At 31.3% G+C, this 21,705-nt stretch overlaps 1 protein-coding gene across 1 annotated transcript; it reads right to left on the bottom strand.

The window, feature by feature from the left end:
* Positions 1-1,427: 1,427 nt before the first annotated feature.
* LOC105322641 (BTB/POZ domain-containing protein 3) lies at positions 1,428-3,872 on the bottom strand. Its single transcript, XM_066065264.1, has 3 exons — positions 3,834-3,872; positions 2,705-2,971; positions 1,428-2,503 (listed from the first exon to the last, which is right to left on the bottom strand). Exons 2-3 carry the CDS (start codon positions 2,959-2,961, stop codon positions 1,456-1,458), a joined length of 1,305 nt encoding a protein of 434 aa, XP_065921336.1. The 5' UTR covers positions 2,962-2,971; positions 3,834-3,872; the 3' UTR covers positions 1,428-1,455.
* Between the last annotated feature and the right edge of the window lie 17,833 nt (positions 3,873-21,705).

The following is a 21,705-nucleotide window of genomic DNA, read 5'->3' as shown; positions in this document are numbered from 1 at the left end:
ATATTAAATTTACAATGACAAAAGCGCATGTGTAGAACACACGGCATATATTCATTACCGGGAGGGTGCTAAGCCCCCGAAAGTCGAATGGTAATTTCATTTTATAAAACCGCTAAGCATAGCTGCAGCGCTTTTTTGTCGCCAGATTTCTAAACCTACTTCCACTTTTGTTTTTGCGTTTCCTATATACCGCCACCTACTGGCGGATGCTGGAGAAGTCGTACTCTGGAAACATCATAACTATTGACTAAACAGTAGGGAGAACTTAATTATCTTCGAGTTATCCTGCATGCAGATGCATTTGTTCCACCAGTATTAAATTAACAATAAATTTAATTTTAATGCCGTTATAATTTATCAGATTCGGGTGCTCCAAAAGCCACATCATGATGATTTATTTCGAGAAAAAAAGAATAAGTAGCATTTCCTGCAAGGCATATCTATAATGCAACTGGTATTATCTTGCTTTTGTCAAAACTTTTTGGCTTTTTATTTTGCAGTAATATTGGTATCGTAATTTGCCACTGTATTTTTAAGTGTTCATTAATTAATATTATTTTTTGTTTGTTTGGAAGTTGTCAGATGTAAACACAAAGAAATAATGAAAATTAGCAAATAAAAAAATATTAATCATTATTTAATCGTCGTTATTGGCAACAATCTTATTTTACTTTGTTTTCTTAAGAATCATGTACATGTTCTCTAGCTCTGCTAAACAGTAGCGAAATCTGTTTAAAACTAACTAGCAATATCATTATAAATTTACTACAAATTATCCCAATTTCCAGAAATTGCTAAAATTTTAAAATCAAGCATTATCTTTTTGAACATGTTTTAAGGCAGATTGTTATTGTTTGTTCGCCGTTTGTTGAAAAGATATACCGGTGATTGATTTCTTTAAATTTTAAAGTTGGCTTAAGATATGAAAGAAGAGGATCTATATAAAGGTAATGTTAAAAATATCACATAATTAAGCGATAGCCAATTCAAGTCGCCTTATTTTCTCTTTATATCCGAATTGACATGCGGATATAGTATAAAAATGATACATTATTTGCATACATTAGTTATAAACACGTACTTACAGTCCATATACTATGCAAAACTGAATGAATCTTTAGATGGTAGAAAGTCAAGGATCCTAATTGTTACATGCATGATAAAAAAATGCTTTCAATATGCGCTGACATAAGACCTATAAAAGCATAATTTGTATATTGTTGTTACCGAATATAGCCTTTGCTGGCCAAAAATGTACTATATGTTCTTTATAATAGGTAGAGTTGTATTGAAAATAAAAAAAAAATTCGGTGTCCTTGTCTACCATTTTGTGTTTGGTATGGAAACCTCGCTATATAAGCTATACATTTAAAACTTCATACATGTATATAGACATAACTAACGAGAAAGAAAAACAATAATAGCAATAAAACTGCATGTACATTTCTTTATTTGTCATTTAGGAATAAAACATACGAGTCCTGGTATTTGTCCGTACGATGTACACGTCCCGTTTCCTGTATATGCACTATCAAAGAATTTAATTGTGAAATCACAGTGAGTGTAAGAATCACAGAAATATGCTGAGAAACTCTTCTTCTGACCTTTCATTTTGACAGAAATTTGGTATCTCTGGCTTGGAGCAATATGGCATGGTTTGTCAAATTTTATTTCAAATATTTCATCCTTCCCTGAAACCGAAATTGGAGGAATGTGTAACAAACAGCGGTTACCATCAGTTATAGACGAGATTCGAACTTCTACAACGTATGTGTAAGAACCTGAACTACCGAACAGTAAAATTCCGTGTAGCTGAAATGCCTTGTTTGCTTCAAAATCAATGGCATCCATTACTCCATTTGAATTCCAATCCGGTGTTCGGCTACTTTCCCTTTCCTGAATTCGATATATGCTCATTATCATGTTTCTTTCTTTCTTCTTAAAAACCGTACTTTGTGTCCGTTGTCCAATAAAATGATCTGATATCTCATTCACCTCTTCGTCAGAAAGTATTTTCATTGGAACTATGTCTTCTTTAAACAAAGCAGGTGTCATTAGAGGAAATCGTACATGATACAAAAGATCTCCCAACATCCGACGCAATTCCGAAGGATCCATTGGGTCCTTTTCAGCCTTAATACACTGTTCTTTTGCCCAATGTAGCAATGAGTCAAATATTGCTTTTTCATCCAGAGGCAGTCTATCAGATTGAACTAATTCACATAGACAGTGTTTGCTGAGGTCTAGAAAACTTTGAGAATCAAAAATCTTTCTCGAAACAAACAAAGACTCGTATATTACATTCTGACACTTTTGAAATAATCCATCCATATTATAACGCAAAGCATTCTCCAAAATAATACAAATGTTGTCCTCTATTAAATTGTTTTCAAGGAAAAACTCGCATTTCCGTAATAGGTCAGTGATCCCATACTTTTCTGCCGCATAGATAATCCCGATAACTGAATTTTCATTGATTTCCGCTTCCTCAAAATACAGAAATCTGAAAAATAAATTTGAAAATATCATACCCAATTTTGATATTTTGTTAACAACGTTGGATAGCAAGAATCTTTTTTTCAGTTTGAAATATATTGAATTCTCCAAAAAAATCTAACGGAATGCTAAAACAAACACTAGAATACCTAAGAAAACTAAATAGTTAGATATATCAGAACGTAAAACTATTTCAATTCATTCAGACCTCAACATTGCGTCAAATATTTCAGCCTCAATATCTGGTACATCTATGACGTCATTGGTTTCTGACAGATCTCCAAATAACATGGCTTCAAACACATAACTTCTACTGGCTAGGACATATTTATGAGCTTTGATCTCTTTCCCTGCCATGCCTACTTTGAATGTGACGTCACAATGCAGTTGTTTTAAAAACATGTACTTGTTGCATTCAATGACACTCTTTTCCGCCTGCCAGTCTTCTCGTGCGCCATGGGCCATTTTATTTCATCTAAATAAAAATATAATGCTTTGAAAACAATTTTTGAATGAAAACCTTAACGTTTGTAAATATTATGAACTAGTTTTCTTCCTCTATTAAAACTAAATTTGTATTTTATGAAATGTTACTATTCAGAAACATACACAAAGATGGCATAAAATATCGCATAATGTATTTGTTATACTGAATTTCAAATATATATATTGAGCTAAAAAATTATTTCTTTTGCAAGAGAGTGCTTTAAACATTACAAAATAACATTAACATGTTGTCAGTTGAAAAAAAAGAGTTATCGATAAAAACTGGAAACAGAAGGTCATCTAAATAAATGTTTTATAAAGGTTTCAACGGTGCAATAACAAAAATCATGGTATGATTTGAATAACTTGGTAAGAAAATCATTTGTATCGATTTCATTGAAAACGATATAAGCCAACTTTATTTCCTAAACATTTACATCGATATCATTAAAAACGATATAAGCTAACTTTATTTCCCAAACAAGTGTCCGTAATGTTGTTTAAGCAGATTTCCAAAAGAAACAAAAAGTAAAACATAGTAGGCCCAAATTAATTAAATATTTCAAAATTCAATCTAAATACTTCTAACATACTTAATGTGTAAGATGAACTACACATAGATTTTGTGTTTTAAAAAAAATACTAATACCGGGTGCATAGTCATATATTAAAAACGAAAGTAAAATAAAAACCCATACATTCAATCAAACTGCATATTGTTAAAATCAGTTGATGGAATTTCAAACAAAGAAATATTAAACGTTTTGAATAAATCTAACTCTTTATGTAGCAAGGATGTTTTGTGACGATTCTAAAATGTATACAGACTATAAAAAAGAAATACTTCGTACCTAAGGAGGACAACACTGGAACCCGGAAGTAGATATTTTTATGGAGCGTCGTTGCTATCAACCTTTTTTTTAAATTGTAAATCATAAAATGGATTTAATAAAATTAGTTGATTGAAAATAGTGCTGTATAACTATAGAAAAAATACGTATTTACTAGAATGGACTACTTTCATGAGGTTAGATTATTGGTTGAGGCTTTAATTGAAATTGATATTCAGTTTTCATAGAAATCCAATTTATATATAAAAAAAAAAAGTTCGTAGCAATTGCAACTTTTAGATGAATTGTTTGACAAACGGCCGAAAAGTGGTTGAAATTAAATCCTTACTATTGTTTGGGGCTAAAATGTAAGGTAAGCTATTTATTTACATTGTTATGTGAAAATAATTGAAATACCTGAAATATCATTTTTACTAGAATATATATATCTGATAAACACGTGTCAAATACATTAACCCGCAAATAAAGCATACAATCACGAACTTTTCCACTAAATGTATGCATATATTCTCTTTATTCATAAAGTGTTATTCAAAAGTAAAAAAAACTAGATCTCGTTACGAGTAACGAGTAGGTCTTCCGTCCGATATTGTTTTCATATGATACGATGAAATATCGATATTCTCTGCCAAATCTGCGATCTTGGTGCATCGAGGTTTTTTGTCTCGAGACCGAAAACGGACGAACAAAAGAGGTTTATGAAAATAAAAGCTAGGGTTTTTTTTTATACATTTGTTTAGTGTACACCACTGTTAATCATGGAAGATGAAACACCAAAGATAATCAGTTAAACTTGTGAAAAAAATGAATTGTTTGAACTCTTCTGGTGAGTACCGGAAGTGACGGTTGACAAAAGAAAACCCGTTAAATATATCTTCAATCGATTGTCTCTCATTTATAAAAGTTTGTGTCTCAATCACTTACAGTGACTAAAATCTCACTGGTATCAATTTTGTAAAAAGGCTAGGTACCAAAGATATTTGAAATCTTGATTGTTTTCAAGTTATCTGTAATAGAGTTTACGAGTGTCTTGGCCCCTCATTTAAGTGGCCAGCCCCTTTTTCTTGAGTTCAATCGGAAGGTCTCACGAATACTAACATTTTTTGTTCTTACACCCATCTAAAATTGTTGTTCATTTTTGAGATACAAATGATTGAATATTTTAGGGGCCAGCCCTCTAGATCCTTAATGGGGACAGACTTTAGAGTTTTGATTAGTGGAATAGATTAGAATCATCAATGCAAACATTTTCTTTTCTACATTGCCTAACAAAATATGTGTCCTTCTCTAGATATATTGCATCAAAGTTTAAGTACTTTGGCCCCTTAAAATCCCTAATTACGTCATAAATGGGTGTAAAATGATTTTACCTGATAAATATTGCTACAATCAACAACTTTGCTTCTATATTGCATTACAAAATTTTGATCATTTTTAAGTTATTTGTAATAGAGTTTACGAGTGTCTTGGCCCCTAATTGAAGGGGCCAGCCCCTTTTTCTTGATTTCGTTGGAAAGAACGTTTAATTATCTACTTCTTTTGTAATATATGTCTTAACAAAATATCAACTGATAAAAAGATACAGATGAAAACGTATGAAAATTTTGAATGAAAATTCGTACTCAATTTTCGAGCCCAGGCGAGCTCCAAGAAATGGCGCCACTGGCGTTAAACAATATAATAGTGCACAACTTCAAACTATAGACTACCTATCCTGAAAATTTCATAGTCATATCTCTGATAGTTTCTGAGATCTCCTCTGCACAAAATATGTTGTAAAAATGTACAAAATGGCCGATAAATCGGTACCGGAAGTGCCGACAGGAAAAATCTCAAAAACGTATGAAGTTTACATCAAGTCTCATCTTCTGTGAAAAAATGGTTGAAATCGGTCGAACAGTTTTCGAGAAATCTCGTGCACAAAATTTGTGGAAAAAAATAATAATAATAATAATAACTAGATACGATCTCGTTACGAGTAACGAGTAGGTCTTCCTTGCGATTTCTGTTTTTAATCATATCATGAATAATCGATATAATTTTAGAAATACCCCCCCCCCCCCACACACACACACACTTTCAGATAATTTATACAAATCCCTAATTACGTAATAAATGGACGTGGCTATTTTTTTTTCTAATAGATATTGGTATGATCAACAACTTTGCTTCTATAATGCATTACAAAATCTTTATCGTTTTTAAGGCATTTGTAATAGAGTTTAAGAGTGCCCTGGCCCCTAATTTAAGGGGCCAGCCCCTTTTTCTTGATTTCTTTGAAAAGGTCTTAAGAATACTAACAATTTTTGTGCTTACACCTATTTAAAATTGTTGATCATTTTTGAGATACAAATGTTTGAATATTTTAGGGGTCAGCCCTCTAGATCCTTAATGGGGACAGAGATTCGTGTTTTGATATTTGGAATCGATTTAAATCATTAATTCAAAAATTTTCTATTCTATGATGTCTAACAAAATATTTCTTCTTCTCTAGTTATAATGCGTCAAAGTTAAAGATCTTTGGCCCTTAAAAATCCCTAATTACGTAATAAATGGGTGTGGCAATATTTTTTTCTAATAGATATTGGTACGATCAACAACTTTGCTTCTATAAAGCATTACAAAATCTTTATCGTTTTTAAGTTATTTGTAATAGAGTTTAAGAGTGCCCTGGCCCCTGATTAAAGGGGCCAGCCCCTTTTTCTTGATTTCTTTGAAAAGGTCTTAAGAATACTAACATTTTTTGTTCTTACACGTATTTAAAATTGTTGATCATTTTTGAGATACAAATGTTTGAATATTTTAGGGGCCAGCCCTCTAGATCCTTAATGGGGACAGAAATTCGTGTTTTGATAAATGGAATCAATTTAAATCATTAATTCAAACATTTTTTCTTCTTTGATGTCAAACAAAATATTTCTATCTCTCTAGTTATATTGCGTCAAAGTTTAAGTACTTTGGCCCCTAAAAATCCCTAATTACGTAATAAATGGGCGTGGTAATAATTTTTTCTAATAGATATTGGTACGATCAACAACTTTGCTTTTATAATGCATTACAAAATCTTTATCGTTTTTAAGTTATTTGTAATAGAGTTTACGAGTGTTTTGGCCCCTAAATATAGGGGCCAGCCCCTTATTTTTGATTTTGTTGGAAAGAACTTTTGATTATCTACCACTTTTGTTATATATGTCTTAACAAAATATCAACTGATAAAAAGATATAAATCAAAACGTGTGAAAATTTTGAAAGAAAATTCGTACCCAATTTTCGCGCCCAGGCGAGCTCCAAGAAAAGGCGCAACAGGCATTAAACAACTACATGCTGCACAACTCCAAACTATCGTCTACCTATCCTGAAAATTTGATATTCATATCTCTTATGGTTTACGAGTTTATAGCTGCACAAAATTGGTCGTCAAAAATTACAAAATGGCCGACAATTCGGTACCGGAAGTGACTACAAAAAAATTAAGAAAAATGTATTAAGTTTAGATCAAGCCCTAACATCTGTGAAAAAATGGTTGAGATCGGTCGAATAGATTCCGAGAAATCGCGTGCACAAAATTTGGAAAATAATAATAATAACTAGATACGATCTCGTTACGAGTAACGAGTAGGTCTTCCTTGCGATTTCTGTTTTTAATCATACCATGAATAATCGATATAATTTTAGAATTACCCCCCCCCCCCCCACACACACACACACACACTTTCAGATAATGTATAGAAATCCCTAATTACGTAATAAATGGGTGTTGCAATGAGTTTTCCAGATAGATATTGCTACAATTAACAACTTTGCTTTTATAATGCATTACGAAATCTTTATCGTTTTTATGTAATTTGTAATATACTTTACGAGTTTCTTGCCCCCCCCCCAAAAAATAAATGGGGCCAGCCCCTTTTTCTTGATTTCTTTGAAAAGGTCTTAAGAATACTAACAATTTTTGTTCTTACACCCATCTAAAATTGTTGATCATTTTTGAGATACAAATGTATGAATATTTTAGGGGCCAGCCCTCTAGATCCTTAATGGGGACAGGAATTCGTGTTTTGATAAGTGGAATCAATTTAAATCATAAATTTCAACATTTTCTCTTCTATCATGTCTATCAAAAAATGTCTACTTCTCTAGTTATATTGCGTCAAAGTTTAAGTACTTTGGCCCCTAAAAATCCCTAATTACGTAATAAATGGGCGTGGCAATAATTTTTTCTAATAGATATTGGTACGATCAACAACTTTGCTACTTTTTCTATATTGCATTACAAAATCTTTATCGTTTTTAAGTTATTTGTAATAGAGTTTAAGAGTGCCTTGGCCCCTTAATAAAGGGGCCAGCCCCTTTTTATTGATTTTGTTGGAAAGAACTTTTGATTCTCTACCACTTTTGTTATATATGTCTAAACAAAATATCAACTGATAAAAAGATATAAATCAGAACGTGTGAAAATTTTGAATGAAAATTCGTGCCCAATTTTCGTGCCCAGGCGAGCTCCAAGAAATGTCGCAACAGGCATTAAACAACTACATGCTGCACAACTTCAAACTATAGTCTACCTATCCTGAAAATTTCATATTCATATCTCTTATGGTTTCCGAGTTTATAGCTGCACAAAATGGGTCGTCAAAAATTACAAAATGGCCGACAATTCGGTACCGGAAGTGACTACGAAAAAATTAAGAAAAATGTATTAAGTTTAGATCACGCCCAACAATCTGTGAAAAAATGGTTGAGATCGGTCGAATAGATTTCGAGAAATCTCGTGCACAAAATTTGGAAAAAAAAAATAATAATAACTAGATACGATCTTGTTACGAGTAACGAGTAGGTCTTCCTTGCGATTTCTGTTTTTAATCATACCATGAATAATCGATATAATTTTAGAATTACCCCCCCCCCCCCTCCACACACACACACTTTCAGATAATGTATACAAATCCCTAATTACGTAATAAATGGGTGTTGCAATGAGTTTTCCAGATAGATATTGCTACAATTAACAACTTTGCTTTTATAATGCATTACGAAATCTTAATCGTTTTTATGTAATTTGTAATATACTTTACGAGTTTCTTGCCCCCCCCCCCCAAAAAAAAGGGGGCCAGCCCCTTTTTCTTGATTTCTTTGAAAAGGTCTTAAGAATACTAACAATTTTTGTTCTTACACCCATCTAAAATTGTTGATCATTTTTGAGATACAAATGTATGAATATTTTAGGGGCCAGCCCTCTAGATCCTTAATGGGGACAGGAATTCGTGTTTTGATAAGTGGAATCGTTTTAAATCATAAATTTAAACATTTTCTCTTCTATCATGTCTAACAAAAAATGTCTACTTCTCTAGTTATATTGCGTCAAAGTTTAAGTACTTTGGCCCCTAAAAATCCCTAATTACGTAATAAATGGGCGTGGCAATAATTTTTTCTAATAGATATTGGTACGATCAACAACTTTGCTTCTATATTGCATTGCAAAATCTTTATCGTTTTTAAGTTATTTGTAATAGAGTTTAAGAGTGCCTTGGCCCCTTAATAAAGAGGCCAGCCCCTTTTTATTGATTTTGTTGGAAAGAACTTTTGATTCTCTACCACTTTTGTTATATATGTCTAAACAAAATATCAACTGATAAAAAGATATAAATCAAAACGTGTGAAAATTTTGAATGAAAATTCGTGCCCAATTTTCGTGCCCAGGCGAGCTCCAAGAAATGGCGCAACAGGCATTAAACAACTACATGCTGCACAACTTCAAACTATAGTCTACCTATCCTGAAAATTTCATATTCATATCTCTTATGGTTTCCGAGTTTATAGCTGCACAAAATGGGTCGTCAAAAATTACAAAATGGCCGACAATTCGGTACCGGAAGTGACTACGAACAAATTAAGAAAAATGTATGAAGTTTAGATCACGCCCAACAATCTGTGAAAAAATGGTTGAGATCGGTCGAATAGATTTCGAGAAATCTCGTGCACAAAATTTGGAAAAAAAAAATAATAATAATAATAAGAAACTGTACGAAAACAATAAGGTCTTCCGCTGGAAACGGAAGACCTTAATAATAAGAAACAGTACGAAAACAATAAGGTCTTCCGCTGGAAACGGAAGACCTTAATAATAAATAATAATAAGAAACAGTACGAAAACAATAAGGTCTTCCGTTGGAAACGGAAGACCTTAATAAGAAATCGTACGAAAACTATAAGGTCTTCCGTTGGAAACGGAAGACCTTAAAAATAATGGGTGTACACGAGTGCAAAGGACTATATATGATAAGGGCCTAAAATGGTCCCCTAAAATGAACATCTGTAAATCTTTGTTTTCTTTGTACAGATATATATGTGATGTTTATACATTATGTTCATTTTGATTCAAGTGCCCACAATTTAGAAATATGGTATCATGAAGACAGTCTTTTGCCGCCATTTTTAGCATAATACAGCTTGTTTTCAAGCAGTTTTTCTTTCAAAAAACCTAGAGCGCACGCTTGAACAAACAACATATTTTAATCAGAGATGTAACTAGCCAAGACTAATTAATAACTGACAAAAAATGTTCCTTGTTCAAGCATGCGCTCTTGATTGAATTATAGAAATACCGTCACTTATGACGTCATATACTGCAAGTGAGTGCAAATAAATCAAATAAATAGGTGAAAAATATATTTTATATCAACTCCTCGAAAAAATAACCTAACATTTTAATATTCCCGAAACGCTTTAAAAATGGCGAATTATGGGGGCAAAATTCAACTCATATAATATATAGTTCTTTCAAACATTAAAACACATGGATTTTTGGTTTGCTGCAAGAGCTCAAAATATGACTTCTTACATCTATATAAACTTCTGTAATTCCAACTGTAAACCTTGGTGCTACAAAAATAGCAGCTTAAAAGAACCTTTGATCTTCATTGAAAATTTTCCTCCGTACACACAAAATTTAATGACGGCCCAATACTCCAAAGTGTCCATTGACGTTATCGTTTTTGACTCATTTGTCAAGCGTTGTCCGTCCATATTCAGCGATAAAACGGTCAGAATTTGTTTAATTTATTTGCAACTTACATAAAATGACCTTTATATGTTATTGTGATGTAATATGAGATATGGTCTATTCTTATTTTTTAATACAAAAAAATGCGTACAAAATATGAAAAAAACTGATATGCTTCGTGAAGCATATCTTATTACAGTAATTGAGATACTTTTTTTTTTTATGGCGCATTTAAAAAAATAAATCATTATATTTTCCTTAGAAAATACGTCAAGATTAAATCTGAAAAAATAATCGTTGATATCATGCAAAGTGTCCGCTCACAATCGAACCTGTCCGAGATTTTCTAACAACCCTCGTACTTCTAAAATTGTTACATTTCAGCTAGAGTGATGTCAGTCAAGATTATAAAAATGAAAAAAAAAGAAGTAAAATAAAATTAATTTATGTGAATGTTGTCATGATTTTTTTTCAGTATGGGTTGTTAGTAGCACATGCTAAAAATCCTATAATTTTAGGGAATGGCTTACACAATTATTAATGTTATTTGCCCAACTGGATTTTCAACCTGATTTACATACAATTTTAGTCAGTGTTAAGCTCTATTAAAGATAGAACCATTTTATGCATCTTAGATGCAATTGTATAAGCATTGTTACACAGATTTACGGCTAGAAGTTTTGTACAATACACGGTTATCAAACAGATAATTTAAAGAATTGATATCTTGCTTATTCTTGAAACGATTATGCTCTCTCTCTCTCTCTCTCTCTCTCTCTCTCCCTCTCTCTCTCTCTCTCTCTCTCTCTCTCTCTCTCTCTCTCTCTATTTACATCAATTTGAAACGACGTGTATGACTATCTGAAGAAAAACATATGTTAAAATCGCACTTGAGCAGACATGCGCTCTATACTTCCGAATGCAAAATATAGAGCAAAAATTAGAATAATTTCATTTGTTTGCAAGCTTGCGGGAATTAGGTCATTCAGATGACGTCATAGATAAACAGCGAATGAGCAATGATGACTAAAATCAAGATTAAAGTTACAGGCATCCTCTATACAATGATTTGTGTAGATTTTATTTTTATACGATACTATTTAAAAATTGGTTAAAATCGGGGGCATATATTTGACCATACCGCACATAGTCCTATAAATGACTTACTGAAACATTGTTAACATTAAAAATAGGGGAAATAATCCCTGACAAATATCGTGACCGTGCCCCTTAAAAATATTTACCGAAGTTAGTCTTTTGCACGCATTTATCAAATCTTAAATAATAATTGCGTGTTTGTATTGTAAATTAGTTTAATCGTTAAAATAAAACATCTGCTTTGTTTGTTTGGAAGGCCGTGACAAACTCTTTTTTCTTATTGTTGACAGTAACACCATTTCTTTTTTTTTGATAACTTACTTTCAAATAAATCAAATGTATAGATTCATTCAACGTAATAACCTCCTAATTACCACCTACGAGAAAGATACTTATTGTTAACTCGCTAAACAACTATCATATAATTATTTACTGGCTGTAAGAACGGTTCATGATTTATATCCCGATTTCAGAAAAGAAAGTAGAAACCAAGAGATGACTTATAAATTTCTTCGAGGGGGGGGGGGGGGGTGGGGGGCTATGTAGATTCAGAAATTTGAATGATCGGACTTTGAACGTAGCGTAAGCACTCGCGTAACACCAGACATGTTTTGAAATTTACAACCATGGAAAATCAAATGTTGACGGCTAATAGATTTCACAACTATTTACCAAATAGCACGCACAAGAACTATCGGTATTTCACGGTTAGATGTAATAGCACGTGGTTTTTTTTGTCGTAAATCATATTAAAAAAAAACAAATATAACAGAATATTTTATTGCATTCATATAATTTTTTTTAAATTGAATATATTAGCTAATTTAACAAAATACATGAAGAAAATTGAAGCACAATGCCATATTTCATACTAAAAATGATTGATAAACAATTTTAAACGTTAACTTTCTTTAAATGTATCAGTACACTAAAATACAATTTTAATGCTTTTTTTTGCAAATATTAGATAAAATATACATTAATCTGTACATATAGATGACCTTTTGATATGTTCTTTATTGCAATTAACTCAAAAGTAAAACAAAATACATGCCTACAGAACCCGGAAAAAAAATATCATAGCCATAATCGTGATTAGATATTAAAATAAGATTTGTTCACACTGGTGTAATTATCTCTCTTTCGCAAATATATTGATAACTTGCCCCACAACTCTCGTCACACCAAGTTAGGCCGTATGGTCGATAAAGACTGAGACAGTCCTGGTTCTGGTAGTTATTTGGTTGTCCTCCATTCCAGGCGCTGTAGTAGAAGATGGTGCCGGTAGACTGCCACACCCATTTCCCCTCTACAGTCATGTCAGTGCCTCCCAGCAAACGTTTCCTGACAGTGTAATTGAAAAAAGAAAATTGAAATATTCCCAACATGATTTTTAAACGGGATGCCTTGTTTCACATTCTGGTGCATCTATTTTTTTTCTTTGACCAATTACAGAAAGAGAACCCAAACAATCACAAAGGAACAACTGCATACAATAATGATTATAATAATTTGTTAACGGACAATCACCCATCTACGGATGCATGTGTTTTCAGATATTTGTCATATATATATATATATATATATATATATATATATATATATATATATATATATATATATATATATATATATATATATAAAAGCGCAACAAATAAAAAATATGGTCAGTACTCCAGATTTTTGTGTTTTTTTGTGACAATCTGAGATAAAACCTTTATATTCATGTGAACAATGAATAATAGCCTTACTTTTAAATAAAATGAAATGAAAAACGGTGTAAATATTTCAATTTTTTTATTGACATGTCTGTGTTCATTATATATATCGATATACTCCGAAATTCGTTATACACATGTATAGATATAATAAAATCTAAATATAGTAATGGTTGGCAGGAGAGAGAGAGAGAGAGAGAGAGAGAGAGAGAGAGAGAGAGAGAGAGATTTAGTTACATTTCGGTAACCTTTCATTTCAAGAGCTTTATCCTGTAGTTATTAATCGAGGCACAGAAAACCAGCAGTGTCAATAAAAATAATGTCTATTTAAACTACTTTATCTTGAATTTAAAATATCTTGCTTAGAGCCTGCTACAGGTGTAAATTCAAAATGAAATGTTTAAGTTTTGATAGTTTAAGCATATTAAAATCCAATAAAAGGTCCAAATAGCATGTCGGTGATCAAAGTACCATACATGTAATAAGTTCGGGACCTGTGACAGTTCAGCTTTTATTTACCCAATCCCACATTTCAACCTATGTCAAATATATTTCACAATTAAAAAAAAAACTTTGCTAAAGGAAGTGGACATCTAAAAATTTCAAGAGCTCAAATTTGTCAGTTTGATGTATATAATGATATCTGAAAATCATTTAGAAACAGCTTTCCTCAGTCAGATATACCACTTAGAATAACTAATTCTTGCCTTCCATGAGCGCTGCCATATTGTTAAAATCATTACCTCCCCGCTCAGTTATCTCTAAGCATCTAAGAGAAAAAAACTTAAAATGGATGTAAAGAGTTGTCATTTTGAAACAGGGTTTATGGAGAACGATTTTGGATCTCAGAAAGATGCATTCCAACCACTTGTTAATGTTACATGTAAGCAGGATGGAATGTCCCTGGGTCAGTGTCATTGTGACCAATGTTTTCTTGCACTCGGGACTTTTTTAATTTGTTGGTATGAGATTGAAAATGATGTGTGCTACATAAATGAGCACACAAGGTGCATTGCTCAGCATCCTGATTTTACAAATGTGACTTAATCAGTTGTGTTATCCTTCTGACAGCATAAACGGAACTGTCATACGTATCATCAAGATCTTAACTAAGATAAAAAAAAAAAACTCAGAGAGTAAGGTTTCTAGAGCTATACGTAAATTAAAAAAGTAACGGTAAAAACCCCACAAAGAAATTGAAATTACATTTTTACATTCATGTGAAACCTACAAAAGAGCATTTTTTATAAATAAATACTGGCTACCACATCTCCGTATAAACATCTGGAATGTCATGGTCTCATATTTCACAAATTATCTATTCATATTTTGCACAAATCGTGTGTTGTTAACTACCTAAGCCTTACAGGTTCAGTTATAGAAATATACTAAATTCTTGTCCTCTAATCACAGTACACAATTTTGCTGCACAAACAGGCATAATTTTTCTTCGTAACTTTTATGAACCCTGTATAAAACACTGGCCCAGTTCTAACATTGACTGTGTGGCTTATCTACGTCAGCGAACATATGCATGCTGGGGAAAATGGGTTACCTCCATAAACCTTTCACTGAGAGTGTTTATTGGATAAAATCTCATGATAAAAATAAACAAAAAGGTTACAGACATCATTTCTAAGTTTCAAAAGACTTTTACGATTTATTAAGCAACAATTAATTTCTTTATGCTCACTTCCTTTAATATCATAAGAATGTATTCTACTTGTATTCAACAACAGTGTAAAAAACAAGTTCATTAATGATAAATAAAACAACTTTTGATAACAGGAAATAGATAATATTATTTTAGATATTGTAGTTAGAGATTGTTTGCTAGTCAAATATACTTTTACATTTCAGATTTAGTTAACTATAAAGTTTTATTGTTATAAGATATCACAATGATCACAATACATTAATACTTGCTGGTACATGTATATGGTAAACAGTTGTCTTTTATATTGGGATACATTTTAAAACCATTCAATTTAAATAAGTGGAAATTTGTCAGTTTTAGCTTTATGAAAGGTGAATCGATAAACAGTTTAGCTTAGTTTTCTATGAGTTGACATTTGTGTTGAATGCAATAAAGCTAATGAAGGTATACTGGATGATCCACAGTAATTTTAAAAGATGCATAGCTCTTTTTTGAGCATTGTATTTAAGAAAACGGTAAACTGAAATATGCACAATCATGATTTGAATTCATATTTTTTAAAAAATGATAGCATTTTGATTAAAACTAAATGGAATAACTTCTTGAATTTTTTTTACATTTGACATGAATAATACGTGGAAGAGCCAAGTCTTAGATTTTATAACGGTAGTTCAAAAACAAAATCTGGATAACCTTAATTTGTCACAAAATCAGTCAATATCAGGTCTATTTATTTAGAGACTGTACCCATATAAATGATTGTTTCCTTAATTACTGCTTTAGGAATTAACATCTTTATGAAAATTAAATCAAAGTATTCAGAGTACAGATATCCCTATTTACTTTGGTTTCATCAATATTCGTTGAATACCAATTTTCGTGGATTTCGTTGAAAAGTTGATCCACAAAATTTAATGTTCATTGAAGTGCAATTTCTATTAAAGTTTTGTAATGATAGGGTCATTGGCCACGAATTTACGTATCCTTGAAACTGTGATTTTCACTTTATCCACGAAAATATACCCTTGAATACTAATGAAGTGTTTGAAGTGTCTTGAAAACGTTTTCATAACACGGTATAACAACAAACTAAATAGACACGTTGGGTCATTAATATTGAAATATTGGAATTAATAAAAGTATCAATAGATAGCATTTATTTGAATGCATTTGAATCGTTAATATATTAAATCGTTGGAAATGTAAGATACTGCATGTAACATTAACTGTTGTACACGATCTTAGCTTGATAACAGGATCTCTAATTAAGGGCTATTAGAAAAACAAGCATGTTGAGAGTATTGCATAAGCAATACACGTCCCCTACCGGTTTGTAGAAATTTGTGAAAACAATGCACTGTATGCAGAATATCATTTCTTACCGTCTCAACAGACCAACCCGATAACGAACCCGATTGTAATAATACATAAAACCCTGTCGATTAAAGGACTATGTGCGGTATGGGCAATATCTGCCCCCGATTTCAACCAATTTTTAAATAGTATCGCATAATAATAAAATCTTCACAAATCATTATATAAAGGATGCATATAACTTTAATAATGATTTTAGTCATCATTGCTCATTCGCTGTGTATCTATGACGTCACCTTAATGGCCCAATTCCCGCAAATTTGCAAACAAATGAAAATATTCTCATTTTTGCTCTATATTTTGCATTCGGAAGTATAGAGCGCAGGTCTGCTCAAGTGCGATTTTAATATACGTTTTTCTCCAGATAGTTATACACATTATACTAAGATATGGTACTTGAGCAAGCCTGCGCTCGATGTTTCCCAGTCGAAAAACCATCGGAAATAACCCATATTTCGCTACAAAACATTAATTATCAAAATAATGCAATCTTCATGACGTCATTTCTACATTATGACGTCATTGTGGTGATAACCTTTTACACCTTTATATGATTTTAACTATCTTTCACCTTTTTTTTTTTTTTTTTTTTTTAATAATATATTTTATTCAGAAATATGCAACCCTTTACAATATCTGATTGCCCCGGGCCAGGACAAGCAGTTAAAAAATCTTAACTAATAAACAGATTATAACAATCGAATAAGTTCTAATATTTTACCTCTATATATTTTTGTTTTTGAAAAATTCAACATCAAATCCATTTCTTTAGAGAGAGATCTTTTGAAAAAATTCAAAAGCGTGTTACATGATTGAAAATTTTCATTCATTCTACATGTCATTTTATATTTATAAATTACATATGATACATATGATATAATTGTATTTAAAAATACTGTTTTTGAATTTTTTTCTAAATAGAATCCTATAATGATGTGTTTCCAGCATACATCGAAATTCAAAATACTATTCAATTTTTGCCACAATCTTTGTACAGATATACAATCAAATAAAAGGTGCTTAATGTCCTCCTTTTCACACGGACAGAATTCACAATTTGCATTAGACCTTGATTTACATTTATATTGAAAGGAATTACAATTCAAAATATTATTTAACAACTTATAATTAAATTCACTAAGTCTTTTGTCATACATGTTCTTAACCTTTTTTTCATAAATATCTTTCCAATTATCTCTACCAATATTAAATAAATTGTTAAATGCAGACTGGTAACAAGGTGGTTTGAATTTTTTATGAAGCAAGTTTACATAGTAGAATTTACATTTCTTATCGAATATATCAAATGTTCCCTTATGAAAATTATAAACATTTCTTTTCAGTATTTTTGTATAAAAACAACACTTCATATCAAAACACTCACTTTTTTTCTTAATTACATTCTTTAAAATATTGTATTCACACAACCAATTATTTTTCTTCTTTAGATCATTTGAAAGTTCTTGTAGTGTTTTGAATTCACCATTTTTGTTGAATAAATCTTTAACAAACAAAATTTTACTCATTACCCAGTTTTTGAAAAATAATGATTTTCTCTTATGTTCAAACAGAGTATTATTCCACAGTGGTTGTTGTGCAAATGTTACATTTGAAAGTTCAGATATATTAATTAACCTTTTACATTCATTAAAACAACACAGCATTTCTTTATACACAGTAGGTAGATGTAACAAACATACAATATTTTCAACTTTTCTTTCAGACATTGATAGTATATAATCTGTATCTAACCCCGTGTTTTTTATATATCCTTGAAATATGTTATTAAGAATGCAAGATTCATCTACAAGTCGTTTTACCCACGATGCTTTTATAGCCTTAAGTTTCAGTTCTATGTCTACTAGACCAACGCCTCCGTCCTCAATTTTGCCAATTATTGTATCTCGTTTTATTCTATCTCTTTTATTCCAAATAAAATTAAAAATGCTACATTTGATCTTTTTCAAGAAATCTTGATTTGGGAGGGGTAAAATCGATCCTACGTAAATCAGTTTTGAAATAGCTAGAGAATTTACTATACAAGTTTTTCCAAAAATAGTAAGTTTTCTTTTTTTCCATGATTCAAAAAGTTTTTCCATATCATCGTAATTTTTTTTCCAGTTTAAATCAAAACATTGTTCTTTATTATGTCCAATAAAAATTCCTAAACATCTTACAGCATCGTTTGTGACATTAATTTCGCCAATATTAGAATGTTTATCTTTAAGTTTTCCAAGAAGTATACATTGTGTTTTGTTTAAGTTAACTTTAGATCCAGCATGATCACAAAAAGACTTTACAGTTTCAATGGCTTTGTCTAAGGAAAGCATGTCTCTAAGTGCTAAAGTAACATCATCAGCATGTTGTAGATTTTTAATTTCTGTACTCATATTAGCAATTTTTATACCCTTTATATCATTATTAGTTTTAAGTTTTATAGCTAAAATTTCTGCAATAAATAAATACAATAAAGCTGAAATAGGACATCCCTGTCTTATACCACGCGACATTTCACATGTTTTTGAAATCCAGCCATTGTTTTTTATTCTAAAAATTGGATTAGTATACAGTATTTTTACCCATGAAATAAAATTATCTCCAAAATCAAATTTTTTAAGCACTTTAAATAAAAAGTTCCATTCTACCGAATCAAATGCTTTTTCGAAATCTAACAACAATAATAATCCGTCTTTATCATTCTCCATGCAATACTCGTAAATATCTAAAATAGTTCTGGCATTGGCGCCAATAAAACGACCTTTGATATATGCAGTCTGTTCGTTACCGATTAAATTATTAATAACTTTTTGTAGCATTCTTGCTAATATAAACGCAATAATTTTGTAGTCAGTGTTTGTCAAACTAAGAGGTCTGTAATTTTTTAGATTTTTATTATCTCTTTTTTTGAAAAGAACAGTAATTAATGCTAAACGTTGTGAGAATGACAATTCTCGTCTTTCAAATACTTGCAAACTATCTTTCACCTTATTTTTAAAGCTCTTTCTAAAAATTTGATTTTGGGGCAAAAAATGCAGAAAACTGCTCATTGTCCTTTACAACACAATGCTTGACACTATTCTATAGAACTTATTTGTTTGTTAGAAACAATAAAAGAAATGGTCCAAGAAATATACGATATTATTACTGACAACATACTTTCCTCGTATAACGAACCCGAACATTAAACAATTGGAATATATAAAAAAAAAATGTCTCGAAAATATGTCAACCAGACGCTACAAAAGTGTAAACTTGATCTATAGTTTTACATTATGAGGCTGTTCAGCAAATTTCATATTATTCCTCAAACGCATAAAGAAAAAAGTGAAGAAAACTGAAGTGGGACAGACAGACGGGCGGACAGACGGACAGACTGTCGAATAAATTTTCAACACAATGCTTGACATTATTTTACAGAACTTATTTGTTTGTTAGAAACAATAAAAGAAATGGTCCAAGAAATGCACAATATTATTACTGAAAACACACTTTCCTCGTTTATTTGATACACACCGAGCCCGATGACGAACCCGAACATTAAAAAATTGGAATATAAAAAATCAATTTTCTCGAAATATGTTAACCAGACGCTACAAAAGTGTAAACTTGATCTGTAGTTTGATATTTTGAAGCTGTTCAGCAAATTTCATATTATTCCTAAAACGCATAAAGAAAAAAGTGTGGAAAACTGAAGTTGGACAGACAGACGGACAGACAGACGGACTGACGGACGCAGAGGAAAGCTATAGTCCCCTCCGGTGAAAACCGGTAGGGGACTAAAAATGCAATCCGCTGCTGAGCAACTTTACATTGCAAATTCAAAGTAATGAGCATGTTACAAAGAACAAGAATACCAAGTATACAAAATATCAGACTCAAACTGTTCAACCGATTTCCTATACATATTACGTTCTCTATTTAATTGGATCTCTAATTTTGTGCAGAAAACGAATTTAGCTGTTTTTCTGTTAACCTCCGGTAAACCGTAGCTATATTGTTGTCATTGCTTACAGAATCAGTTCGGCTAAATAGCAGTGATATAAACTACGCATAGGTAGGTACGTATGGCAGCTAAGCATATCTGATGTGAATTGCTTTCATACCTCAGCTGTAGTAATGAAAACGATTAAAAAAAACCATTCTCTTTGTTGTTTAAAAATCAAAACCAAGATTCATTTTAAGAGCCATATTAATTTTTGGTATTTTGTTTGAACCCACGTTATTTTAATTATGCATAAAATTATCTGAGAGAAGTCAATAAAATAGTTAAATAGGTGCATTAAGTTGAATACATAATGCACCTTCTTTAGGGACACACAAATTAAACCTCACATATTAAACAGAATATTGAATACCATTTTTCTCAATTCAAATTGATTCGTAAAAATTTCAAATCAATAGCTACGTATATTGTGGTTGTCTCCAAGCATTTAAAGAACAATTAAAAAAATAAATAAAAATAGAACAAAACATGTCGATTTAGTAGTGCAAACTCTTAGCTATCTATTGATCTATTGTCAAGCAAGAACTCAGCCGAACAACTCTTGTAGAGCTGTGCTAAAATACAAACAGATAAATCGACTTTTTAATGCAAATTTTTGCTATTTAATTGTCAAGTAATTAAAAGCACCCTCTCCACTGAATGACAATTCTATTAATGACATTTTTGTCAGATGCGCACATTTAAAATACATAATGGTTACGCTTGTTTTTTTAAAGCGTTTTTTAATAAGTTATGCAAAATGTTTCTAGATACAAAGAGTTCTGATTTCATACTTTCAAAAAACCTGAATGAGTCTGGAAAATTCGGGCCAATTATATACTCTGATTTCATTGATCAGAAATCCGTTAAGATATAAACTTACAATTCTTAAATCAAATGATCTATAGGTTGATCAATTAAAGAATAGTATGATTTATTGTTACAAAAAAGGTCTCAACTTACAGATACATGTAGCTGGAAATTTTTCCAGTCTAGGTTATAAAGGCGTTAACAGTATAATGATTGTATATTGATCTGATTAA

Source organism: Magallana gigas, chromosome 1 (assembly GCF_963853765.1).
Source record: "Magallana gigas chromosome 1, xbMagGiga1.1, whole genome shotgun sequence".
NCBI lineage: Eukaryota > Metazoa > Mollusca > Bivalvia > Ostreida > Ostreidae > Magallana > Magallana gigas.
This window is presented reverse-complemented; position numbering and strand designations above follow the sequence as displayed.

What these genes read in the sequence shown, in the direction of transcription:
- LOC105322641 (XM_066065264.1), bottom strand. Translation starts at nt 2,961, where the DNA reads ATGGCCCATGGCGCACGAGAAGACTGGCAGGCGGAAAAGAGTGTCATT. An exon ending in ATATTTGACGCAATGTTGAG is followed by an intron (nt 2,504 to 2,704) that starts GTCTGAATGAAT and finishes TTTATTTTTCAG; the next exon opens with ATTTCTGTATTTTGAGGAAG.